Consider the following 27,944-nt stretch of genomic DNA (forward strand, 5'->3'; position numbering starts at 1 on the left):
TAATGACTGTAGTAATCAGTTTATTACACAGATTAATCATTCTCGAACGTACAAGCTCCAGGGGAGCAGCTGGGATTTTAAATATACACAAGTTTTCCGTCAAATGGATTTTTACCCTTACATCCAGAAAGACCTAAGCGGTTAAAAAACTTAAGAAAAATAAGAGCTATTAGCTATGTATTAACTGAGGAACCACGTACAAACCAAAGAGAGCATGGAGGAGGGGACAGAGTGGAAACGAATCAACATCACTTGATGCACTAATAGCTCCGATCCGTTTACATGCCGAGCAGCGAGGCTCAGCCCCTCAGCAGGGCTGTGGGCACGTTCAGTGCATCGCCCAGCACATTCACCTAAGGTGGAGGTCCTTCAGAGCAAAACCAATACAGAAACGGCTTCGAGTTCTTCACCTCGCCTTTCATAACTGTTATGAGTGTAAAAGGATTCCACTTCCCATCCTTCACGGGCCGACAGCTCTGCCCCCACAAACGCCACCTCCACCCCAACTCTCCCATCCACCTTTTCTTACCCAATTTAAACGGACAAGGAATGCTTTTAGGCTCACAAAGTTATGACTGAAGAACCAGCTTTTCACACACACACTTCTCTGCTAGGAGTCAATGTTGGTACGGGGAAATACAGTATTTCTATTTTGTTGTTCCAAGTATGTACAACACGCAGCACTGCTGTATCAGGTAAACATGTGCACAGGGGAAGATGAGGCGTGGGCTCATAGAAAGCAGTCAAATGGAAATCAAAAGGACTTTCTCTTTCAGAGTTCCCCTATCTTTATTTGTAGAGGTTATCCAATAATTTCTTTAATTACATCGCATACTTCTGAGTCCATTCCCGAGCTATTCTGTTGTACCTGCATGTACAAAAAGAGCATTCACTTAGCACAGCATCCCAGCTCAGCAACACCACACGAACTCGAGGCCCTGCAGCAGCACGGCCGTTTTGCACGAGTAAAAGAGCAAAGGGCAGCACGGTGCCAGCAGGGGAGCAAACGGAGCCCCCTGCACTCAGTGAGCAGAGCAGACGTGCCCTGCTGGAGCAGAGGCTCCTTGCGACATGAGCCGCAAACAGAGCAGCTGTGAGGAGCATTTCCAGCAAGGTTTCGCCTGCTCCTCTCCCAGCTGCAGGGCTTTAATCTGGCCGTTCTGGAGAGCTGCAGATCAGCGCCTCCCTCCCAGCCCTCTGCACCCCACAAGTTCAGCCCAGTGGTGCCAACCCCTCCCAGGCTCCCACTGCGTCCAGCCTTGTGCCCGTGGCTACCAGCACACACAGCCTTGCCCACGACAAGCTCTTACTCTGAAGGCACGCTCTGCTCCTTCCTCCCAGCCACCTGGAGCTTCTGCTCCCCTTTACAGCCAGAATCACATCCAGAGGAAGCTCGGGCTGAGCACGTGAAACAAAGCGGCGGCTGTGACTTACAGCACTGATAAAGGTGGTGTTTCTGACTATAGAATTGGAGTTTGCAGAAAAAGCATCACAAGGCAGGAAGTTTCCCACTTATTTACACCAACCAAGTTTCTGTGCTGCAATTTAGTCTGTAGATAAAGTTCTTCAGCTTAAGAAAATCAAGAAACCAAAGGAAAGCAACTGTCACTTGCTTTGAGGCTACTGAGAACCAAGTCCAGATACATGTGAGCACAGAAGTTGCTGACTCTGAAGGGGAAAAAGCTCCTACATACAGTGAATAGGAAAGAGCAATCGAATGCTTAGCTGAGACTCGACACACACCCTGCAAACCTCGCAGCTCTGACTAAAAGCAAGACGCACAGAATTCCCTATTTCTCAAACACCGAAGTTTGAGAATCACTTTCCTTCCTTGCTCTCATGACACAACTCTGTAACTTCAGGAATTAATACCAGCGATCAGAGCTGGATGAGAACAAGGGGGTAAAAAAAACCTCACACGATCACAACTGCAACTGCAGACAAGGCAGCACCACTCAGCGAGTTCCCCTGCCTTGCCCTCTGCTGCAGTCAGGCTTCCCACATCCCTGAGCTCCAGGCAGGGGTTGGGGGAGCAGAACCCTTCCCACTGCTGGGAGCACAGCAAGCCTGAGCACCTCACGAAGCTGAATGTCTGTGGGAGCACACCACATGCATCCCAGGGTCCTGAGAGAAGCAGCTGATGTGGCTGCCCAGCTGCTCTCCATCGCATTTGAGTGGTCGTGGCTGTCAGGTGAGGCTCCCAGAGACTGCAGGAAGGGAAGCATCGCTCCCAACCTTCAAGAAAGGAAGACCCAGGAAACTACAGGCCTGTGATCCTCAGCATCCGTGCCTGGAACGATGGAGGAGATCTTCTTGGAAAGCACGAGAGATGAGGAGATGAACAGAGACAGCCAGCACGGCTTCACCAAGGGCAGAGTGCCTGACCCAGCTGGTGGCCTCTCTGATAGAGCCATGGCACTGGTGAAGAAAGGAAGGTAAACTGCTGTCATGCACCTGGGCTGCTGCAAGGCCTTCGCCGTGGCCTCACACCACATCTAAACTGAAAAGAAATTCATTTGAAGGGTGGGCTGATCAGTGGGTCAGGAACTGGCTGGTCAGCCAGAGGGTTGCAGTCAACAGCTCCATACGAGGGGGAGGCTGGTCACAAGCCCAGGGGTCCACCTTGGTGCTCTTCAATGTCTTTATGAATGACAGACAGCAGAATCAAGTGCACCCTCAGTGAGTTTGACCAAGATGGGCAGTGCAGCTGACACCACAGAAGGAAGAGGTGCCATCCAGAGGGACCTGGACAGGCAGAGAAGCGGGCACACATGAATCAAACAAGGCTCAACAAGGCCAAAAGCAAGGTGCTTCACCTGGGTCAGGGCAATCCCTGATATGCACACAGACTGGTAGAAGGCCTCACTGAGAGCAGCCCTGAAGACAAAGACTCTGCGGTTCTGGTGCTCATAGCCTAGAAAGACAACAGGACCCTGAGCTGCACCAACAGAGGGACACAGCCAGGGTGGTGAGGAAGGGGACTGCCCCCCTCTGCTCTGCCCTCGTGAGGCCCCACCTGGGGTCCTGCATCCAGGCCTCCAGCACAGGACAGATGAGGCTGGTGGAGCAGAGGAGGCCAAGACAACATTCAGAATGCAGCACTACCTTCCTGACAAGGAAAGCCCGAGGCTTCTCCAGTGTAGAGAAGAAAAGGCTCTGGGGAGACCTCACTGTGACCTTCCAAGTACCTGAAGGGAGATTATTTATAAGGAGGAGATCGACTTCTTACATCATCTGACAGTAGGATGAGGGGGAACAATTTGCAACTAAGAAGGGGAGCCTTTGGTTACACGGCGAGAAGAAAATCTTTATTGGGATGGCGGTTGTGGCATCGGCTGCCTGGAAAAGCTGTGGTGCCCTATGCTGGAGAGGCCCAAGGCCACGGACAGGGGGCAACCAGCCCAAAGCAAGGGGGTTGGAACTGGATGGGCTTTAAGGTCCCCTCCAACCCAAACCATTCTATGCTTTATGTTTAAACTGGTGCTTTTAAACAAAACAATGGAAACCTTCTCAGTAGTGGACTTCTCTTCAGTTTGCAGTTCACCTCAGAGGCAGCTTGTGTCCTCCCCCCTCTCTCTACACCACTTGTTCTTTCCTTGGGTTGTCAAATGAAGATGAAAATAGTACTTTGTTGTTTCTTTGCTTGCCTGACTCCATCACCAACAGCTAGCATGGAAACATCCTCCCACCGAAGCAACTTGTTCTCCCTCTGCTGGCTATGTAGGATTAAAGCACACAGTGAAACTGGTGAGATTTTAGAAGCCTGAACTTAGCATCATATGCAACAGATTTGCACTCTGTTCTCTGTTGCTCACTTTACATTAAGCAGACCTGCAATTAACAGCTACCACACTACTGAAAAATACTGTATAGAATGAAAATGCAGTAAGAAACTCAAAGAAGAACGTCTCTGCTTGCTTTACTTCTACCAGAAAAGGTGTCTTTTTCCTACAGCAATGGAAAGCTGTCAAAATAGCTGTATTACACCACCCATGAAAACCCAAACCCACCACATTCACAGCGTTAGGAAGGAACAAATCAAAGTTCACACTTCTCCCCACGAAGCGTGGTTGGTTTTTTTTCCAGTTCCCTTTTACTATTAAAGCATCAACTCTGTTTACGTTCCACCTTTGGCTTCCATACTCACTTTTCTCTATCTGTTTTGTAGATCCGTGCAATCTCAGGCACTAAAGGATCATCTGGATTGGGATCACACAACAGAGAACAGATGGACAAAAGTACTAGGGAGAGAGAAAAAACACTGCATTAGTTTAAACACAGCTGAAGGCACCTGCAGAAGTCAGGCAGCCTGCCTGCTTCCCCCAGGCAGCAGTATTAGCAGCAGCTCTTAAACCCACGTGCAGCAATCCCACCTCCTTCAGCCAAGCCATTTTGAACACAAGCTCTTAACTGATCAACTGTGTGTGACTACAAGTTTCTCCCATCTCAGCTCCACCACTGGGAATCCTCTGGACAGGAATATCCCACTAGAACCTTCAAATCCTAAGGGAGAAGTGCACTGCTTGAAAGCCTTCTTACAAGCATACCTGCTATTAGACCTGAAATTCAGCTTCTTCCTTCACAGCAGACACAAAGCACTGAACAAAGCAGCAGTACAAACAGGTACTGTATATATCCCACATCCCACCTGCGTGGTGCTGCCTAGCACAGCATCAACCTTTGTCCCTATAAGGAGCCAGAAGACTACAGACAGATGTGTGCATTCCTACGCTCACAGCAAAGCAGGAGAGATGAAGAGGTGTAAGCTATAAGCAAGGCACTTTGGGGCAATGCATGAAACATGTCAAGGGCCTCGTGCCCTCTAAGGGCTGCCAAACGCTCCTGTGATCAGAACTGGCTGAATGCAGTACAAACAGTGCCACTCCTTGTGTCCCCTCCATCAACAGCACTGACAGAGGCGTCACGAGGCCTCTCCCAAGCACGTTGGAGATGGCAGCAACCACAAGTTTGAAGGCACTGATCTGTCACAGCTTCCATCAGTTGCTACTCTGACCTGGAGCACAGGAGGCAGAGCTGGTACACTGATATACATCAGCTACAAATAGGAAGAGAGCAGCACGCATTCCACAATTCACTTTAAAAAAAGAAGTGAGCTTATAAGAAAGATCACAAAATAAAGGCTGCTGAGGTACAGCTGAAGAGGAGGAGAACAGGCCAGAAGATTTTAAACAGGACAGAAGTGAAAGCTTCAGGAGATGCTCAGTGATGAGCACGAGAACCCAGGTCAGTTTTCCTGCATGTTTCTGTAGACTCATCGCAGGCACAGTAGGCATTTCAAGTCAAAAGCTTCCAGAACACGTTCACTAGTAAGCTCTGCTCCTGATCTAAGTGAACATACTTCCTGCTCTCAAATGAAGAGCAATCTCCTCCCCCAGCATCCTCTTCCGCTTTGGATCAGCAGAGCACCACTGCCTCAGAAGAGCTGCCCATCTCCAAGCAGAGAGCTCATCCTTCAGCACACGTGGTTCTAAGAACTGAGACTGCAAGAGCAGCTCTGCCCCACTGCTGTCAGCCTCACCTGCAGGAGCTCAGTAATGTGGAAATCACCCCACCCACCCGTGAATCCTGCGCTACGCATCCAGTGAAGTGTCTACAGAAAGCAACCTTTGGAAAGAGAACATCTTTTACACTTGGTAAACGTTAAACAGCACAAAGGCTGACCATCAGAAGTGCACCTACAAACAGCTTTTAATTTTACATTCTTTCTGTTCTCACAGACTTCACTGCCAGCCACCTCGTGCACCAGTTCAGTTCTGCAAACCTCCAGTTTAAGGAACAACTGGGATTTAAGTTTTAAATCCACTATTGCCAATTTCACTCTGTACTCATGGCTTTCTACTGCTCACTCGTAATTAGAGAGCATTCTGCACAATCAATCACCCCTTGAACCATTCAGACCTGTCTGAACACGGCTTCAGAGCTTAATGATTTTACCTGTGTGCTAAGAGGCACATCGGAACCACTGGACCTGAACTGCTGTCCCTTACCAAGGCTGAAAGAGAGGGCTGGCAAGGCTGTAACAGACACAGCAGCTCATCACCTTTAGCTCTTTCCACCAGTTCCAGCTTTGGTTGCTCTGCCACCTCAGACACACCTGCAGCCAGCAGCACAGCCTGAACACGGCAGGTTTCTGTAGCTCCCTTCCTGTAGCCTTTGTCTTCGTATTTCCAGCCTCCACAGACAGACACTGAGGTCTCCTCAGGCGACAGGATGAGTAAGAAAAGCTAACATCCATTCCTTCCTTTACACAGAAGGAAGAAATCGAGCCAAGGAGCACTGAACAGGCACTGAAGGGCCATGGCCCCAAACTGCTGGAGGTCAAGGAGCATTGGGACACGGCTGTCAGTCAGAGGGTTTGAAATTTGGATGGTACTGCACAGAGCAGGGGTTGGATCAGCAATCCTTGAGAGCCTTTTCCAGATGGGAACGTTTCACTTCTGTGATCCCAGCCGGATTTATTTTACCACAGTCCTTAGTTACCATGGCTGACTTCGCACAGGACGGCTCGCCCCAAAGCAGCAGCACCCACCTGCAAGGCTCTGTTCAGCCCCACCTGCTCCCTTTCCCCAGCCACTGACAGCACCCTGCACACCTGCCAGCAGCCCCTTCCAGCACAGGCAGCAGGGCAGAGTGCTGCTCCATCCCCAGTGATGCTGCCCTCCCCACAGCAGAGCACTGCCACGTTCTCCTGGCTGGGAGAGGCTGTGCTTTATTGGAACCCCATCACCAGCTGTGCTTTCAGCAATGACTTCTGGCATGCTAATAACTTCAAAAACAATCTCCAGATCTTGTTTTGCAGCAGATCACTTCTATTGTAGTATCTCTCCAACGTTCTAGAAACTGGACTCAATGCAATTTCAAGCTGCACTGACATTCAGTTGTGTTTTTTTTTTTTTAAATCATTAATCAGAACTATTCTCCACTACTTGCTCTGACTTATAACTTCAGATCTTTCAGTTTTATCTGTACAGCTTCAGCAAGCAAAGCAGTTTTAACTGGAATTTATTTCAAGTGGTTTAATTTTGATAGGCTGCTGAAAGCTGCCAGCTGTCCAAAATAAATTCAGCAGTTCTGTGTTGAGCACACAGGTTTGAGACCAACCAAATTGACAGCCTACAGACCACCATTACAGCCCCTGGAAAGAAAGAAATACACCCTGGCATAAAGTGTAAAAAACCAAATGTAAGAGGAGAGAGCAAATAATTGGCAGATTTTTAGGAGTCAGTTATTTCTATGAGCTCTTTCACACAGTAGTTAAGCCAGCACTGCAGAAAGGAGCAGACCAGCTTTGCAGGGCAATGAGTATTACTGGAATGAATCTCACAGCAGAGCCTTGATGTTCACCGTCAAGTGCCAGTATCAGCAGAACAGGAACAGAGTACAGCAGTAAGGAAGTTCAGAGCAGCAAGTCTTGTGAGCACAGCACTGGGCAGAATGTGGAGGCACAGCCTGAAGCAAGAGGTTGAGTGCACTTATCAGCACTTTGGAGTGGTGCTTCCTACAGCAGATGAACTACTGCAGATTAGGCTGAACCACACAAGCATGCAGTGACACTGCTCTATGCCACGTCCGTTCGTCCTGCCTGGTAACAGGCAGGGCTCCTGCAGTGCTGGTGGAGCACCAGTTTGACTGCATTTCTCAAGTCTCTCACTGAGAGAGACATTAATGGTGGGGGTGTGCGTGCTCCAGAATCGAGGTTTGCATTTGTCAGCAATAGTAGAACAGATCAAGTTTAACTTCCCACTGACTCAGATGGTTCAAGCATTGAGTTTTTTCTCATCTATTCACTCTTAACAGTCCAGCCTGTAGCAAAACATCAAGCAAATCAAAGCAGACTGTTAAAGCCTCCTTTCATTCAAAAATTGGTTTTCCTCCAGCTTTGTTTTACTTCCCTGAGCGCACAGCCTGTTTAACTCCAATACTTCAACTGTGAACTCCATCTATCTCCCACAGACAACGAGAACATGCTGTCCTTCAGAGGACTCCTCTCTTCTATGAACTAGCAGAGAGCAAGCACTTCACAACCTTTAAGTAAGGAATCAGGAGAACAGAACTAATCAAGGAGGAGACTGTTAACAAGGTGCCTCTAAAAAAGCAGTGGGCTCAGCTCCCCCCAGCTGCTGATAAGGCACTCTCAAGCATTCTGATCACTTAACACTTGCTATCAGCTAAGGATGCTCAGCAATGTGCTCTATGATGCCAGCTGAGGCCTAACAGTGCACATCCCTGATCACAGAATCACACTACACTGATCTAAGTCTACTCGCAAGACTTCCCTTCACACCACAGAATGCTCCAAAATTCAAGGGCAGCCTGCCTCGAGGTAGCTCCAACGTGCAGAGAATCATGGGCAGCTTATTGACAAACTTCACAGGTTGCTGCTGTAGGATTCACCTCACCTTCCCAGCAGGCTCTTCTATCCTCCTCACTCTGCCAAACCTCAGATCAAACTGCAGGTAGATGCAAGTTCAATATGTAAGCTCCACGGCTGCACTTCTGCCACAATCAGCTCAGTCATCGCTCAGGACAGGATTCACAAAGCAGGCTGTGTGCAGATCCTTCCAGTGCAACATGGAGAACAACTAAACCCAATAAAACAGCCTACTGGAACTTGCTATTGACCCACACAACTCTAAGAGATGCATCAAGACCCCAGAATACAGCAGTGAACAGACACCTTTACAAACCACAGGCCCCCACGGAGCCCACTGGGGAGAGTAAGCTCCACATCCAGAAGCTTTCCCTAGAGTTCCAGCAGGAAAAGGAAGTCAAGAGGAGCTGTGGCAACGAAGTTCTGTTGGTGGCAGGCATGATTATCAAGCGCATCATACAGCTCTGACACCTCTGCATTCCTGGAGCATGCAGCTGCAGCTGACAGCAGTTTTAAGAGCAGCAGAAGCTGTGTACCAGCCTCATGCATGACTCCTCCACACAAACGTGCAGGCAATTAGACCAAGCCTAGTCCTGGTCTGCTGTAGGAAAGGTTACCACTGAAAGCCTCTATTTAAGCCTCATTAGGAGCACTGAAGCTACACTTCTAGTTTCTCTAGATACCAGCACTACAAAAGGCCAATACCAGCCCTGCACTACCACAGCATATGAGACTGTGGTCCCAGCTGATTAAGAAACAAAGATGCTATCGATGTAGAAGCCTGATTTGTGACCCTAAGGCACCGATTCCACAAGATTATTAGGAAGAACTGAAGAGCATCGCTGGTTTCTCAGCGCAGAAATCATCTTCCAAGCACCGAATTCAAATGCTGTATTTGTTAAGAAAGCCAGAGTGGGTCTCGTGTCAGTGACTTCCAGCTAGAATCTAACTGGAATTCCAAACAAAACTTGGCTCAGTAGCCATTCATCCATAGGTCAATTCAGGATGAGAAGCAACTGAGGAGCAATGGAATTTCCGGATGAACCAGAGAAGAAATTAAACAGCAAGCACCAATTCCAAGCTCACTAGAGGTACCTGAAGCAGCTCCTTAGCTGGTGTTCTGGCTCAACTGCTGCTCAACACTATTACTACTCTCTAATTACAACCAATCCAGGAGTAAAACGTTTCCCTGGGTTCCAAGGAGCTCAGGTCAGAACAGCTAAGGCACCCACCGACATTCTGCCTCCACAAGGACCTAAAACTTCTGAGTTAAGCGAGCACTCAAGTACATCAGTGGAATGAGGAGAATAGAGCAGCTGTGTCTTAAAGAGAAGTTACCCCTCTAGAGTCAATTCCTATAAGGGGCAAAAGGCCTCACCAGCCCAGGCCAGTCATCTCTGAAGATCCATCCAAAAGAAGTGCCACTTCTAAGGAGAGGGCAAACAAAGACTGCACCAAGGAAGTTCCTTTTACACTACTGACAAAGCCATGAGAGTTCCTTTCAGTGCCAGGTTGTCAGGACAGCAGGATATGTACTCAGCTACCAGCCCTGGCTCAAGTCACAGTCAGCTCAAGATCACTATATAATCAAAATGCTTGTGTGCTGACACAGGGCAGGAATTCAAAGAGGGGCAGTGCCAGCTGTTGTGCTCCACGCCAATATCAGAGCCCACCCTTCCCTGCTCTGCTCCAGGCAAATTACAAATACTGTGCCACTAAGTTCTTCCTTTAGGAAGGGATTAGTTATCCTTCTGGAGAACAGGCTACCAGCTCTGACAGCAATTTGCTTTTTGATCTTGCTTGTACACAGATGCATGCTTTTCAACATCAAAGTAACAAAGCTCAGGTTTAGCTTAGCCTGATACTCTGGGGACTACAAAACCTCAGCGTGCATTTGAGCTTTGCACACATCACTGCTCAGGAACTCAGCTCCATTCCAAGGGCCTTACCCAGCTCTCCCACTCCCCAGGACAGCTAAGGCTCCTCCTTTCCTAACCCTCAGCCTGGCAGCTAAGACCCTCCACATCCAGGTCCAGTGCTACTTGGGGCCACTTGCTGCTGTTAAGGTGCACACCTGAAGGACTTCCACAGTGAGGGCTCAGAGGCTTTCTGCTGAGGACTGACGCACACAGCACGCCCAGGTGGTTTCACAAAGCTTCACTTAGCAGCTTTTCGCTCTGCACGTGGAGCTGACAGTGCATCAGGACCACTGTGAACACCAAGGCAGAAGCTGAACCACCATCCCTGCGAGCAGCACAGGCACAGTCCCTCAGCACGCAGTACAAAAATGCTCAGGAGTGTATTTTGGGAGATGCTGAACGCAAAGTTCTTGACTGCTGAAAGCGTTTCTAACGTCCTAAAGTCTCTGACAACCAGCACTGTAAATGATACCGTGCAGATTTAGCTTTATGTTCTTGATTTTCTTTTTTTAAACTTCAGTATCATTATAGCTGATATATTTTGCAATTTGATAAACTGACTTTGAATAAGTTCTCATATACAGAAAGTGGACATGAAATCTGCTGAGGTTCTACCCTCTCAGTAATACAGAATAAAAAAGAAATCTCACAACTGACTGCTGAAAAAAGTATTTGCCTGTACAATCACTACCTTTGAGTTTCAGACAGCCATCTCGCTCACCCTCAGAAGCATCTGGGGTCTGGAAGTTCCAGAGTTTCCCCCAGAGGCACCTAACTGCCCACGACCACGTTCAGATGACTTACAGCCATCTCCAAGGACACAGAGTCCACAGCTTCCTGCCAACCCGCACTGGTGCTCATGCATTCCATCGAGGGGAGCTTCCCAAAGCTCAAAGGGAACCTCTGGTCAGATGTGGGCCTCCTCCACGAGCAAACTGGAGAGCTGGTCATGAGGGATATGGAGAAGGTTGAGGCGAGTCTAAAAATGACTTCTTCGCCTCAGTCTTCACGGGCAACAGCTCCAGCCATGCTGCCCGAATGGCAGAAAGTAAAGGTAAGAACTGGGAGAAGGAAGATCTGCCCACTGGAAGTGAAGATCAGGTTTGAGACCACCTAACAAAGGTGCACAGATCGGGTGAGATCTATCCCTGGGTTCTGGGAACTGGCAGATGAAGGTGTCAAGCTGCTATCCAGCATATCTGAAAGGTAACCACAGTCTGGTGAAGTTCCCACTGGCTGAAAAAGGGGACACAAAGCCCCCACTGTCAAGAAGGGGAAAAAGATCCAGGGAACTACAGACCATTCAGTCTCATCTCTGTGCCTGGCAAGATCACAGGGCAGATCCCCTTAAGATCCTACTGGGGGGCATGGAAAACAAAGAGGAGGTGATCAGTGGTAAACAGCACGGCTTCATCAAGGGCAAGTCACACCTGACAAACTTGGTGGCCTTTTATGATGGAGTTACAGCATCAGGGGATAAATGAGAAACTGATGTCATCTGCTGGACGTGTGCAATGGTTTGACACCATCCTCCATGACATCCTGGTCACCAAATTGGAAGAAAGTGGATCTGATGGATGGACCACTCACTGTGTAAGAAATGGCCTCAGTGGTCACACTCAGAGAATTGTGTCAACAGCTTGATGTCCAAGCAGGGACCAGTTATGAGTGGTGCTCCTCAGGGACCGCTGCTGGGACCAGTGCTATTTAACACGTAAGCAATATGAATAGCAAGTCTGGAGATGACTCCAAGCTGAGCAGTGCAGTTGACATGCTAGAGGGAAGGGATGCTGCAAGAGGAACCTGCACAGGATGGAGAGGTGGACTCATAACAGCCTCATGAAGTTCAATGAGGATAAGTGTAAGGTTCTGCACGTGGGTCAGGGCAATGCCAAGCACTGATAGAGGATGGGCAGAGAATGGCTTGAGAGCAGCCCTGGGGAGAAGGATTTGGGAGTACCAACTGATGCAAGATTAAACATGAGCTGGCAACACGCTTGCAGCCAGAAGGCTGCATCAAGAGAGGTGTGACCTGCAGGTCCAGGGAATGATTCTGCACCTCTAGTCTGTCCTTCTGAGACCCCACCTGGAGTGCTGCATCCAGGTCTGGGGCCCCCAGCACAAGGACAGGGAGCTGTTGAGCAAGTCCAGAGGAGGGCCACAAAACAGAGGGCTGGAGCACCTCCCCTACAAGGACAGGGGGAAGAGAGAGCTGGGACTCTTCAATTTGGATAAGGCTCTGTGGGACCCTTATAGTGGCCTTCCAGTACCTGAAGAGGGCCTACAGGAAAGTTGGGAAGGGACTTTTATAAGGGCAGGTAGTGACAGGATGAGGGGAAACGGCTTTAAACTGGAACAGGTTAGATTTAGACTAGATATTAAGAAGAAATTCTTTACTGTGAGGGTGGTGAGACATTGAAACAGGTTGTCCAGTGAGGCTGTGGATGCCCCCACCATGGAAGCATTCAAGGCCAGGCTGGATGGGGCTGTGAGCAACCTGGGCTAGAGGGAGGTGACCCTGCCTATGGCAGCAGGGTGAAACTAGGTGATCTGAAAGGTCCATTTCAGCCCAGAAGGCTCTATGATTTAAGTTGAATTCTTTAAGTGAGTGAGGCTGAAGTTACTCACTAGGTAGGGTCTTCAATACACCAAATGTAAACTCCATGGCTCCTCTGTTGAACACACAGAAACACAAAGAAAGAGAGCAAGTTGCCCAATCTTTACTGAAGAAATACTTCAGTTTACCACTCAACTCGCACACTACAAGCTCAAGATAAAGTAGGGTTCTCCCAAATATGCCTAAAAACAATTAAAAGCGGGTGAAGACACTTTATTCTCCTGCTACAGATTACAGATTCTTGTTTATTAAGGTAGTGATAGCACTTCTAGGTTTATGCACTCTGCTTAAGCTTTGGAATCAAGGTAACCACCAAGGTGTGTTTACAATTAGATCTAGAGACTATTCATTTGACCATATGTACTCTTCAACCAATACCTACTTCAGAATTACTAACAGAGTTATTCGTACTGCCACCTCAGAAGGTCAGTGCTGTTCTCCCCTGCTCTCCAAAATCCATTCTGAAGAAGTGGTAAATGTTAGGAAAGAAAGCAAACATGGATGCTAGTCACCTCCACCGCCATAGTCACAATCACTCCAAGTTACTTACAGGGGCAGAGAAACTTCCTTGGTCGCTTAGCAGCCTGAAATCGAGGTTCTGAACAGCCCCAAGCTCAGTCATTAGCTATCTCACCCTGCAAGGAGGGCACAGGCAGGTTCCCAATTCAGATACACTGGACTGCCCTTTGGAGCAGCCTGCATCTCCTGAGCAAGAGAAGCCCCAACCCCCACCTTTACCATTTATGTTTTCCTAATTAATTAGCACTGTCATGATTTCCCTCAGTATTCCCACCACAAACATGCTATAAGCAGTCACTGCACACCACTTCAACTTCCCCCTCGCAGGGAAGGGCAAAAAGCAGCACCACCGAGAAATCCAGACATGGTAACATAACGTCTCCTCTGTGCGAGCTGCTGGAACATCATCTTCCAGATGCCTCAGAAAGAAGCTGCAAATGAAGCTGTTAAATGGAAGAACTGTTTCTAGTCTTTCTCAATTTCTGGATCAGTAGAGAAAGCACACCTTCCCCCAGACCCACGGTGCTGCTTCTGACGGGACGCAAGGCATTCATTACTCAGCATAAAGCTGAGGCCCTGTTATTCACAGGAGTTACCTAACCCAGCAGCTTCTCCTATTAGCAACACATTTGCTCCTCAGTAAGGCTAACCAGGAAGTCAGGGAGCTGACAGCCCTGAAGTCTGTAACAACACAACTGCAGCCTCACTGAAAACAAGATTTCCACCCTAGCAGGTTGACACTGCCTTCGTAGAATTCATCTGTACTTGATGGAGACAGGAATGCCCCTTCCAACTCCTGCCCATGGGTAATTTGGTCTACCTTCTTACAGAAAGCACCTCCTATTCCTGACACCCACCAGCATTTCTTTTGCTGCCTTCATGAATTAACACCAAGTGACCCCGCTAAGACTCCCCCCTGGTTAGATCTGCATGCATTCTGTGCTACACACAGGAGAGTCTGCAGAGAGTTCATATGAAAGCACAACAGAGACAACTGGTCAGTAATACATGTGCACCTGATCTCAGGAAGCATGCTTCAGAGTGACAGAATGGCCTCGCTGGTCCCACAGCTTAGTCTAACTACGCCAGGAGGATGCAGTTTGAAGAGGATCAGAAAAAGGAGTTGAAGGCAGAGGAAGGAAGGAGCTGGAAAAGCATACTGCAACTGGATTTGGTCCCTAAATTAAGTCAAGGTATATTTTGTGATTAAAGCTCTCTGACAGCCATTAATAGTAAGTCTGCTGATGCTCTCAGCTAGCCTCTTAACTTCTCAGCCTACTTCTGTCACGATCCCAGCATACATTCCAGTGTTTACATGCTATTTATCATCCCACAGGATGTATGCTAACTTCAGAATCCCCAAGACAAGTGAAAATAACACATCATGCCACGCTACGTGCTCTGCAGCTGTAGAATTCTAGCCATTACATTGTGATTAAATGCTGTATGTTTAGGACTACCTTAGCACTTCTAACAGTAGCTAGGGCTCTACTGAAAGCATTCATAAAGAAAGCTACAACAAGCACACACTCATCTGGCTTTTACTGGCACTATTCCTTCAGCTTTCCAGTTACAGTGAGGACCTTCAGCCCTGCACAACAGCAGACTCACTGCCATCACAGACAAGATGTGCTGCTGTCCTTCCACCTCTTCTTCACAAATGCTACATCCTCAGCTAACAGAGGGTACCAGAATTATGAGCTCAGTAGAAGGGAAACAGTTAAGATAAGCAAGGAGTCATCTGCTAGAACTAAAGGGTGTGTGAGGGCATGACAAGTGGTGGAGAAGAACTGCATGTTTTTGTCAGCCTTTTTTAAAAGGCCGCTGCTGTTTCCTTACGTTTTACTTCGTGTACAATTTCAACACTGGAGCCTTCTTTTGTCATACACGTGTTTTCAAGCTCAAATGTCTGTCCTAAAGCAGAGCTTCCTGCACAAAACTGCCATGACTCAGTACTCGATTCAGTCAGACTTAATGGATCCACGAGCAAAACTGCACTAAAATTCCTTCTCCCTATGGCTGAAGGAATTGGATGATCCAGGGCTTGTGAAGAACAGGTTACAAACTACACGCTGGGCCACAAGACTGAAGCTGTGATCACAGAAGCAGTTAACACTGAGAATGCAGTATTATTTTGTTTTACATTCTAAACCTAGATGAGTAATTACAGCAGAGTAAAATTAAGTGAGCATTGGAGGTACCTTTTGAAATAGTTAGTGCTGGGGACCATTGTGATCGTAGAATATCAAGACAAATGCTGCCATTACTGTTAATATTTGGATGATAGATTCTTGTTGTAAATGCAACCTGCAGAAGAAGGAAAATTTCAGTGTAGGCTCACAAATGTACATTATAGCACACGGTAAGCTACTGCACAGGACACTCACCTTAGGTGGTTTGAAGGGATAATCTGTTGGGAAGTGAATTGTCAAGAAAAATACTCCACCTTGATAGGGACTGTCGTTCTGTTAAGGAAAAGGAAACGTTGCAGTTCAGTTTTTACAAGAAGACTGGTCATAGAAACTATGAACATCCATTCTCTCATACTTACTGGTCCCATTATTGTAGCTTGCCAATGGAACACTGAAAAAGAAAGAGATTTACTTCGGTTTGGAGAAGCTCAAGTAATGAATACTTAACGCCACAAGAAAGCAGTACAGAAGAGTCTATTTTAAAAACAAAACCTCCTGAGAAACTGCGAGGACACCAGCCAAAAAGCTGAACAGGGACAGGGAGATGCACTCTGTATTCCTGCACATTCGGTCCACGTTTCAGAAACTGCTGTGGTAGATACCTGTGCTGCACCCTGAAAGAAACCCCAGCACAACAGAAACACAGCGTTCACTCACTGTTTCGGACCCAACAAGTTTGAGCATTCAGTCAGGTAATTCCCAATGAAAGTCTACCATTACCTGAATCAAGCCCACTTTCCAACAGCTGCACTGCCCTTTCAGAGCAAGTTACAGCAAAGGCACAGAGGAAGTTCATCCCTTTCCTCAACAGGATCTCCTCTGCGTGGCTCCTTCACTGAACAAAGGGTAAACCTGAGCCGTGTGCATTCCACAGGTAAGGAGCTCACCTACAGCCAGCAGCGTCCTGACCCAGCATCTACCTTCAGCCTCCACAGAAGCACGAAAATTCCATTAAAGCACAGAAAGTAACACAAGTCACAGAAGAACCTCAGAATGAGTCTGCTATACACTTGAGACCAGTGTGCCAGAATGCTTTAGGTTAAACAGAAAAAAAGTCAGTCTCACTCATGTGCATCTGTCCAAGAGAACATCTTAATCTGGTAATACAGAAGGCTTGTGAAGAACGTCTGTATGCTGCAGGACAGAAGGAAAATAATCAGTGCTGTCAGTCTGCAATAAAGCTCCCCCATATGTACGTCAGGGCTCCTGCTTTCTCCTAACACCCCAAGTTCACAGCACACTAGTTTAACGAGTTATTTGTCAGGTATTATGGGAATTTTCCTCTGCCAGGATGTTGGCTGCACCTCACCTTTAGAAGCAGGGAGCAGAACACAAGCTGGCCCAGCTGTAGGAGCCAAGTCTTTAAGGCACAGAAGTTGAAGCCATCTGCAGCTGCGCACTTCACGTGCAACCAGTGCCCTCAGCTTCCACCCCGGCCCAAAGGTGGCTGTGACACAGTAACACTGTGTGCCTACTCTGAGTTGCTTTCAGTCACAGCTGTACAGGCACTACAAGCGAGTGTGAGCTCAGAAAGAATGGAAAAACGAGAGTAGAGACAGCCCTGCCAAGACTGAGTAGAAAAGCAGCTGGTTCAAGCAGCAGCTTCTGTAACAAAGGGCGTTACAGCTGCTGACTGCAGCCAGCAAGGGAAAAGGACATTCAGCTAGGCTCAGGAAATGAAGACAATGCCTCGCTTCCAAATGCGACGTTCACCCGTTTTAAAAGGTTCAGGCAGCTCCAGAGCAAGTCCACTGCTGGCAGCTGGAGGGGGGAAGGCTGGAACAAGAGGACAAAGAGGTGGCAAAAAGACAGTGAGGAGTGCATCACTACAGAACACTGAGATTCTCACATGCATCAGTGGATGCTGGTTAAGGCTGACTCCAGCTGTGCTGAATATATAAAAATACTGGATGTTAACTTGAACACCTCTGCATGCTAGGAAGATCAACTGTGACACCTCATCACAGCCTTCAACCAGGAGAAATCAGAGTTATACTACAATCTGGTAATGTAACCCCAACCCTATTTCCCAAACAGAGAATGGAGCCAAGTGGAGGATGACAAAACCACCTTATCCAGAGAGAAAACGTATCCAGTCCCTGCAGTTGACTAAGCAGAAGCAGCTTTTCCCATTCCAGAGTTAATGTAACACTGGGATGAGCTGCTGACACCAGGAGACAGTTTACATCAGCTGGACGAGGAAGACACCACTCTGAAAGCACAGCATGTTCTGAACCCTGAGAAACATTGTGACAAGGCAAGCAGGCAGGCCTCAAGCACAGCCAGCACTGTGAGAACAGCACCTTCCACTGCTGCCCCTGCTGTTCAGTTACACACCAGAGGGTGAGCTCTCAACAGTGCATGATTTTCAAGGATCCACCAGCAAGGTGACACAAAGACCTGGGTATTACTGCCAAATCAAGAAAGCTTTGAAGCCGCCCTCAACCACTGCTCAGCTCACGTTACCACCTCCTCCAGCACCCTGACTGGCCGTGACACGCTTCTGAAACAATAAAGCAGATCATTATGGCACCAGAAAATCCTCAGACTGGCTCTGCACCTTACTGAATGCCCTCCCACACACCTGCAAACTCCTTAGAAATACCATTCCTAAAGCAGGAAAGTGGCAGAATGCCTACAAGTACTGCTAAAAGCCCTCAAACCAGGTACAGCTTCCACTTGCCTGAAGGCACTGCTAAACAGTAATGCCTCCACAAAAAGAGAAATAATCAGTCTCTTCATTCTTCAAAGTGCTCTTTTTAACCTAGTCTAAGACTCACGAATTCATGTTTCTATGCACTGCAGAACTTGCCAATAGCTCAAAAGAGGTTAACTGCTACAACTAATCAGAATCACTCTTGTAAGAAGAACCCCCAAGCCTATGAGCTCTCAGCACAGATGGAAGCCTCCCTTCTCAACACTCCTTGCTCCTACAAGCTTGGATGCCAGGCTGAGCAGCTGCCTTGTCAGGGATGCTGCTGCACAGCTGGATGCACCCCTGCAACAGCTGAACTGCTCTTATGCAGCCTCTCTGCTGATACAAAAAGAAATTGCACTTTACCAAGAAGTGAGAAATGTTGATGTTAGAAGGCCTGAGCAACTTGTGAAAGGTTCAGTTTAAAAGCAAAGGCCTCTCTCAATAAAAAAACCCACAACCCAACACCAATGGCTGCAGTAGGGGCCAACAATTAAGCTCTGTTACTCACAGGTGGTCCAGCAGCCTGGGCACCACGATCCAGAACTACAATAAGAAAGATCTATGTGAAGCCTATTAAATCATGCAGTGCATCTTGCCCTGTTCTAGGAGAAAACACACAAGCAAGGTAACAGGAGATCTTAGCACAAAGAAAAGAACTGCAGAGGAAGGCTCTGAGCAATAACAGCCTCCTTCCACACGGCTCTCTGAGCTTCAAAAGGAGCAGAGAAAGATGCCCAGGTCTCCGTACCAGGAGAACTCAGAGCAGCTGGTGCCTGGGCCAACAAGGCAGCCCAGCTGTTCCTTCCCAGCAAGCTGCTCCCTTCAGGGACCTGGCAGAGCCAACTGCCCAGAGAGGATTTAAGCACACCAGTACCTTGCAATTGAAGGATCCTCTGCCTGCACTTCATCTCGTAGCTAAGCACTCACATACAAATCCAGTGACAAAGCTGTCACCACAGCAAGACCTGCACGTTCAGATTTTGCATACTCAGAAGTCCTGAAGGAGCAGCAGATTGAGTTAAGCCCTGCCTGAAGGTCTCAACTTGTTCTTCAGTCCTTACGCTGGCATACCCTATAGAGCAACAGCACAAACCAACTGAAAGCAAACAGCTTTTTCAAATGTTCCTGTAACTTAAAAACCAAAAAATACTTGATAATTCAAGCTTCAATTCACTAATTAGTGTTCCTTCCATTCACATTTTACCTTGCTACCCTCAAAGACTGCATTACCTCTTTAGGAAATGCAGTTGTTGCTTTAAGTCCTGTGTAAAATATAGTTAACTGTGACCTTGATGTACCACCACCCAGCATTGGAGCAGACTGCTTTACTTCCACAGGACCACGTGAGCACACTATACATAATTTAGGTACCAAACAAGTTTTGTCAGCTGTAGAAGACTGCACACTGGTTGGGCCAGGGTTGGACTGCAGCTCAGTGTGTGCTGACTGCACGTGTTGATACGAGAATGCCAGAGCACTGGGGGAGGAAACAGAGCTCCCCATGAAACGGGCACAGATCACAGGTACAAGTGTCAGGCTGGTGTGGGGAACAGTCTCCAGTACAAGTTCTCCTCATGGAGGAACCAAGTGCCCTGTTTTAGAAGGAAAACAGTCCACACGTGCACACTGCCATACTTACTGTCATCACCAACAGGCCCTGCTGAACACTGTGCTGGAGGATCACGTGCCAGATCATTCAATTCCTAGGAAAACAAAAAAAACAGGAACAGTTGTTTCATTTAATTTCAACACCACACACATTATTACTGTTACAAAAGCTGCTGGTGGCACTCGGGCCATTATTAGTCCTGCTCTTTGTGGGAGCATGCATCAGTGAGGTGAGAGCACAGGGATGTACCACCACCAAGCCAACACCCCAGGACACCAAGTCACTCCCGAAATCAATGCCACATATTTGGTGCACACTCAGTTACCCCTACTGGGTTTCCTGACACTCCACTCACACAACTCTCACAAGGTCTATCAGCTTAATTTCACCTTCGCTGAGAATAAAGCTCAGAACCTGGACTGCACCCCAGATTTCTCATGTATGGAACCATGGAGCCAGAGCAGCTCCAAGCCAACAACCCGCTGCCAGCCCTCCCCCTCCCTGCCCCACAGCAGCTCCTAAGCACTTTCACTCACTGCAGAACTTTGCTCACCCTGCTGTTACATCAGGCTACAGGTGGTTGTACAACAAAACCCAAGGCTCTGGTAACCAGCTCGAGTGCACAGACACAACGCCACGCTTCTGAAGCAGCTGTATCAGCCAAGCAATCCTCTGACAAGTTCCAAAGCACAGCCGCATGACGTGAACCAAACCACCCCAACCTCCAGCTCGGAGCAGGCCTTCGGCTGGGCTCAGGGCCCACAGCCACCCACTGCTCACACCTGCAGGCCGCTCAGGAAGCGGGCACTGAACAACACACTCAAATGGAATAAGACCCCAAAACCCAGCCATTTGTGTCGTGCCAGGCTCAGACACTGAGCCCAGCCCCTTGTGGACTGGGGCTGAAACAGACACTGAGCGTGCAGCGCCTGCCGAGCGGCTACAGCACACCTGAAGGTGGGCAGCACCTCCAAGCCTCTCCATTAAACAAGAGGGAAGCCCTTCACAGTTGCAAGTAGGTTCAGAGCAGCCAATTTTAGCCCTGCGAGGATTCCCTTCTTCCTCCCTGACTGAAACATGAGCCAGCAAAGAGCTCCATAAAGCACTCTCTCCCCATCATCACACTTTACACCACCCACTGCACACCTGTTCTCAGCCCAGAACATTACATACACCAAGCTCCAACCCGAGCTGCAGAACTCTGCTTCATCCTGCAGCAGTGTGTACTGCGACAGCATTCACAGAGAGGCGGCCTCAGAAACACAGCACCCCTCAGAGCAGTGCCCTGAGTTCTGCTCCAGCCCCAGCAAGCCCAGCAGAGGCTGTGCAGCCAGCACCGTGCCTTCCTGCTCAGCTGACAGGCACGTGTCCCTCACACAGAGGGCAGCAGCTCTCTCTCTATACACACACACACACACACACACACACACACACACACACACACACACAGTAAGTACAGACATAAGAACTTAAAAGTATAAATAAAAATTCAGGAGCATACCTCACTTTTCCAACAGCCTGTAATAACTGCGTGAACCACAGTAACTTCCGAATGCTATTGACCCTGATCTCCTGGAGAAGGCAATTTAATGCTACAGTACTCAGAATTCTAAATGCATCCATTAGCAAAAAAACACCTAAGCCTCTCCTCTGTATCAGCTGCTAACCTCCCCCGCTGTGCACACCTACAACGCAGCAAGGCCACCCTGGGGAGGAATACCACTGCAAGAGCACACCTGTGTCATGTTAGACCACAAGCTACCACTGCCTAGGTTTCAGAGCCCAGCACACATCTCTTCCACCACAGCTGGGAAACCAAAGGTGCAGCTGGCAGAGCTGCCCCGCAGCAGCACCTCCCCAGCACCCCACGTGGCCCCGCTGCAGGCAGGGCTCACAGCAGCGATGCAGCAAAGCTCAGTCAGCAGCAGCACCCCTTCTCATCAGGGCACTGCTTCCTTCTCTTCAATGTGGAGCCCCAGGCAGAAGGGATACTTCAGCTTTTGTATGTGTGCACAGTACCTCACTGCAGAGGTGACTGGGTCACACCACGGGGGTCACTGTGCAGCACTCCCCGCAGGGAGCATTTCAGGCTCTGCTTTACAAACTCACAAGTTGCAGCATCGCTGACTGAAAGGCCCGTGTAAATTATGCACAGACTCCTTGCACTTACAGAAGTTTTGAAACAACTTCTAAATTAAGCTCCTGCAAAGCAAAGCCCCACAGCTGCTGTAGGGCAGCCAAAATAACAACAGAAAAGCTGGACCTCCACAGGACACCTCTGGAGCACAAGCACTAGCTGCACATGGCACTACCCCTACAGCCTCAACACTGCAAGGGCCAACTGCAGAACGGTGGGGTTGGGAGGGCCCTAACAGCACCCTATCCTCACCCCTGCCACAGGCTCAGTGCCCCCAACAGCTCAGGCTGCCTGGGGCCCATCCACAGCCTGGGGCACCTCAGCCCTGGGCAGCAGTGCCAGGGTTTGAAACTTCCTCCTCACACCTGAGCTAAGCTCCCCTCTCTCTTAACTGAGAGCCATCACCACACTTCCTGATACAGATGAGAGGCGCTCCGGCTCCACAAGCACCCTGGTGGCGTCTCCCAAGCTCACTCCAACAGCTCCACATCTCCCCCGTGCTGGGCCCCGGAGCTGAATGCTGTGCTGGTCCTCACAAAAGGGGACAGCCCCCTCCTTCACCCTGCTGCAGCCCAGGACACAGCTGCCTTCTGGGCCGCTAGCACACGGCCAGCTCACTGCTCTCCACCCACCAGCCCTCCCCACAGGGCTGCTCAGGCCATCGGCACTCAGTCTGGGATGGGGAGCAGCACCCTGCATTTGGCCCAGATCATCTTCAAGAGGGTCACACGAGGCCACCTCCCCAGCCTGCCCGGTTCCCTGGGTGTCACCCACCCCCTCCCTCCAGCATGTCAGCTGCACCACACAGCTTGCTGAGCCTGCACTCTACCATCCACACCACTGCTGCATTAACACAGCACAGGGCCTCCTAGCAGGGCACGGATACCACGCTTAACATAGCTTTCTCTTCAAGCTGCCCACGTACTACCCAGACCTCTACCAGTCACTTATCAGACTTGTAGGGCCAAGTTTAAAAACAGGAATGATAGTTACATGCAGCTACACCAGACCGCGCACAAACGAAGCAGGGTATCCAGAAGGTTACCTTGCCTTTTAGAAGCTGTTGGTGCAGTTCACAAGGCAGAGCACCCCAGCCTACCCAACACTTGGTTTCCAGATGTTACTGAGGGACAGAAGAAACACTGTCTTAAATCTGAGCTAATTACCCAGGTGCTTATACGAAACTAACTTCTCATACACAGAAGCTTCCACTGCAGTTTGGTGTCACCTACAAAGCTGACGTCGCCAGCTATCAGGCCCCAACCTGCCCTTTCTCCCTCTGTGCTCACTGACCAGGTCATGACAGCACTGCTATCAAACCAGCACCTGGAGGAAGCTGCAGCTGGCTATCAGTTGAGTTTCTGGTGCAGAAGGCTGTGCTGGAGGTTTTTGGCTCCTAGGAGCCTGCCCCCAAGCACAGTGGGACAGGGAGCTGCAGGGCTGCTCTCTCCTCCACGGCGCCAAGCCCACTGCTGAGGATCGTACCATCACTCAGGCCTAACTTAAAAGTTTTAATTACCGCTCAGCAAAAGTAAGGAACTGAAGGCATGATGCAAAGCACAGTTCAAGTACCTTGCCCAAAGAGCAAGTCGTACAAAACTGCATCTGGGAAGTGGGCATTCCAGTAAAGCTACAAGTCTTGCACAAGAAACAGCCCTGCTGGTGCTCGAGTTCCCCACAGAAAGCACAGCCCCACACGGCGCTCCAGGAAAGCGTTTCAGAAGAGATGCAGTGTGTGACACAGAGTGCCTCACTGCGCCAAGGCCAAGCAGAGCAGCGAGGAGGGGCACAGGGTGAGCCTGCAGCCCTGCTCAGAGCCACCACCTGCCGCCCTGCCCCCACCGTGCCGCTTCCCAACGGCATTTGGAGCTGAATCGGGGACTCCACGACAGCGCAAGAAGTTCTCACAAACAGGAGCGCTCCAAGTTCCAGCTTCAAGCTTCACCTTGCGCACGTTCCAAGCTTTAACTCGTTTATTTGTAAACTCCAGAGGCATTTGTCATAGATGTGCGAGTTCACTTCCCCAGACAACGAGCCCCATGCTGCCCATCTGCTGTGTGGCAGGGCGGCCCTGGCCAGCAGACAAGGCTGCTTTAAGGATTCTGTCCTGACTGCGGCACAACAAGCAGCACCAAGCAGCCAGCCAGGCGAGAGGAGGCTGCTGTCCTAGGGCAGCTCCTCAAACACACTCCAACGCCTCAGACAGGACTCCAGTCAAAGATTACGCAAAGCCGTGGTCCCTCCTCCTCACTCCAGTTTGAGCTGCTTTCAGAAGCTCTAATTGACTCAGAGACCACATCATTAGCTTGATTGTAAGCCTTATTTTCACTTACAGCAGCAGCAACCTGACAGCAAAATAAGCTTTTAATCTGTCTTCGGCAAGAATCTTTGCTTGAAGCCCCCAAATCCCTCAGTGACAGGCAGCCTAGGACCGTGTCATAAAACTGTGATTTAACTCACCAAAAAGGAACTTGGAGCCATTCAACCACCATTTCCTGGCAGCTTTAAATAGATTATTGCCAAGCAATACATAACAGAGCCAATGACCAATAGCACTGCCTGCCAGCAACCTGCACAGGTCCACACGTGTGGAAGGGGCAGCAAGGCCCCCCAGCCTGCCCCACAGCACAGCTCCTGCACTTACCTGACACAGAAGCCAGCACACAGGGCAGGCTGTGAAGCAACACAGCTCTGGCTCCGTTTGTCAAGGCAGCACTCACAGAGGCTCCAGCATCCAACTGTGGGTTCCAAAGGCACCTTTGGTCTACAAGACTCTGCAACTCCAAAATAGCTCCCATTCTAAGGCCGCTTCTTCCGAACAACAGAAACATTTTGATCTTCAGAAGGATTTGAATCCTTCTCCTTTCACAGAATCTGCCCTTCTGGGGCACGGAATGGCTTAGATCCACTGGCCTTCTTGACAACACTTGCACATGAGAAGGCAGCATAAGAAAAGCCAAGCTTAATGAAACACAGAGCCTGCCAGGGTACGCGCTACAACGAGCTCTGATGTAAGCATCAGTCACCTTTCATCTTCTTTCAAAGCCTGAACAGCAAGAACACCAAGGCAGCACCTAACTTCCTCTGGGTGCAGGGACTGAGCGCTGCAGAGCCCAGGCACCAGGCGGGAGCCGAGCTGGGCAGGAAGCACTGAGCTGCTCCCACGAGCTGCTGTGAGGCCGAACTACAGCACAGACAGAACAGTCCAGAGGCAGGGAGCACACGGATCGCTTGGCGCTGCTCAGTTGCCCAGTAACCCCAACACAAGGCAGCCAGCAGCCCAGCAGCAGCATCGCTACAGACACCCAACAGAGCTGTGCGCTTTACAGCAGAGGCCCACAGATGAGCGCTAAGGCAGCATCCCCAGCACAGCTCCTCGTTCCCTGCTCCCTCACTGCAGGGCCCACCACAGGGAGCCCACAGAGGACAAAGTTCACCTTCCCCTTGCTCTCCCACTCCAAGCAGGGCCTTGCTTGCTCTGTTACAAGGGTAGGGATAAGGCTGAAGTCCTGAAACAAGCACCATCTGTTACAGTCCTTCAGCATTACCCCTTCCCTAGCCCTGTATGTCCTCACATGGCATTTCTTCTGAGACATTGGTGATGATCAAATATATGAGTTATAGTAAACTGCTACTCCCACACTTCACGGCTACTTCGGCCACCATGACGGCACGCATCCCAGTTTGCCCAGAACTAAACACTTCTAAAACCTGGAGCTCCTTCCTCATGAAATCCGAGTGCCAGTGGAGAACCTTGGGAGAATTAAGAGCACTACAGGAACACCACAAGCAGCAACTTGAGAGCAGCTCCTCTGTGTGTGATCCCCCCGGCAGCATCTGCTCTGAGAACAGCTGCAGAGCTGGCACAGCAGCTCCAGGCCTGGACAGCCCATCAGCCCCACAGCTGGCAGCACCTCCACGCTGACAGCAAGACTTCTAGTCAGATGGCAGGCAGCTTTGGGCTCTGCCCCACTTCCAGCCCAGAGGGGCTCGGTGTGCCAGACACCGCTTCGTGCAACAGCAGCTCCAGGGCATCAGAGGTTTGTTCACTCCTGGGGTTTGCTGCTCGTTCCTGAAGTTCTCATCCCTGTGTTGTCCAAGAACTCTGCAGAAAGCCTCATGCATGGTCTGTGGTAGGGAATAAAATCCAAAGCACCAGGCATAAACACCAAGGGCAAGATGCAGACACATACACTGGCGCATCGAGACTGATGCATCCTCCAAAAAAATGCCTGAACACCAGCTTTCCTCTCCATTGCTTCTTTGTACACAAGCCTGCTGGGGTTACTTCCACTTAATCCACACTCCACAGCCTTTTGTTCCTGTCACCAGGTGCAACAGCAGAGGCTGGAGCCACTGATCAGGACAGGGCCAAGACTGCTGCAGCTCCTACAGACAGGGCAACACAGGTAAGATGGGCATCCCACAGAGCTCAGCACAGCCCAGGTGAGAGCAGACACTGGTAGGCAGCTGAGCGAGGCACAACAGCACTCCTCCACCTGCAGCCCGACTCCAGCTAACTCTCAGAGTACCCAGATGAGCAGCTGAGCATCGCATCACAGCCCTGACCAAAGCTTTTTGCTTGCAGCACCATGTCCACTGCACTGCTCAGCACTTTGCTGAGCTCTGTGCACCACTTACACAGCCCATCCTGCCTCAGGTTCTTCAACCTCCGAGGAGCAACACAAACAGCCCACCCATGCTCACCAAGGGACAGCACGCTCCATTTCTCCTCCTGAAGCATGAACAGCAAGCAAAGCAAGCGCTGTTTCAAGGAAGGAACTCTGCTGATCTGCCGGTGGCCCCAAGGCAGGCACATCACCTCGCACTGTCAGCTGCCCTGTGCTCACAGCTCTGTCCAGGCAATCCCGGCGCTGTCCCAGACCAACGCTCCCCTTCCAGCCCCGGCATCAGAGGCTTCCAGAACAACCGGGGAGCCGCAGGGGAAGCGGCCTCGATCATCTACCATGTCGTGTTGAGTATCGCCACGTTAAGTGACCGAAAGCGTCGGATCGGACCGATACTGAACTGGAACGCCGCTCCCTTACGTAACCGGTTACCGCGCAAGTTCCAGTAACTAAAATTACAGCGGAACGGCCGGCCCGCCGCTGGGTGCACACAGCGCGCCGCTCTCCTCAGCTCCGAGCGGCTCGAACCGCAGCCCAGCTCCGGCCGCGGCAAACACGCCCAAACGCGGCCCTCGTCCGGCGCCGCAGAGCGTGGCGCGCCCGGGGCGCGGCGAGGAGCCCAGCGGGCCCGCGGACGCCGTGCCCAGCCGGGCCGCCACCGGCCACAAGCCAACCCCGGTGCGGGCCGCGAATCCCTGGCTGAGAACCGCCCGCACCGCGTCGGCCTCCGCAGCGCCGGGCCTCCTCCGCCCCGCTCCGTTCCCCGCCGGCGGCCCCGCGCCCCCTGGCGGCCCCCGGAGTTCCCCGGGGCCACGTCGCGGCGGCGGGGAGGGGGGGGGTAACGCGGGGCAGCGCCTCCCGGTGCGGCGGAAGGCCGCGAGGCCGGGCCGTCCTCCCGCGCCCTGCCCCCGGGCCTCGCCCCGTCGCCCGGCCGGCGCCCCGCGGTCCGGCTCGGTCACGGCGGCGAGCCCGGCGTCAGTGCGGGCCGCGGGGCTCGGCCTTACCTTGTGGATTCTCTTCAGCGCCATTGTGTGCGCGGTGCGAGGAGGGGCGCGGGGAGGGGGCGGCCGCGGGGAACTACTTTCCACGGGGGAGGGGAGGAGGAGGAGTGCGGAGGTGGCGGCGCGGGGGGAGGAAAAGGGGAGGGAGGGAGGAGACGAGAGGGAGGGGAGGGGGCCCGGAAGGCGGCGGTACGGCGAGGGGCCCGGCGCGGCCTCGCGCTGCTCCGTGGGC

At 50.5% G+C, this 27,944-nt stretch overlaps 1 protein-coding gene across 2 annotated transcripts; it reads right to left on the bottom strand.

Moving 5' to 3' along the window:
• On the bottom strand, positions 1-27,846 carry UBE2D2 (ubiquitin conjugating enzyme E2 D2). 2 transcript variants are annotated; one of them, XM_048960309.1, is made up of 7 exons: positions 27,716-27,846; positions 19,977-20,040; positions 15,999-16,030; positions 15,835-15,912; positions 15,649-15,754; positions 4,148-4,241; positions 1-868 (listed from the first exon to the last, which is right to left on the bottom strand). In XM_048960309.1, exons 1-7 carry the CDS (start codon positions 27,737-27,739, stop codon positions 823-825), a joined length of 444 nt encoding a protein of 147 aa, XP_048816266.1. In that variant the 5' UTR covers positions 27,740-27,846; the 3' UTR covers positions 1-822. The 2 variants fall into 2 exon arrangements, with proteins under 2 accessions (XP_048816266.1, XP_048816267.1); XM_048960310.1 differs by lacking the exons at positions 15,999-16,030; positions 27,716-27,846.
• Between the last annotated feature and the right edge of the window lie 98 nt (positions 27,847-27,944).

This window comes from Lagopus muta, chromosome 14, assembly GCF_023343835.1.
Source record: "Lagopus muta isolate bLagMut1 chromosome 14, bLagMut1 primary, whole genome shotgun sequence".
Classification (NCBI taxonomy): domain Eukaryota; kingdom Metazoa; phylum Chordata; class Aves; order Galliformes; family Phasianidae; genus Lagopus; species Lagopus muta.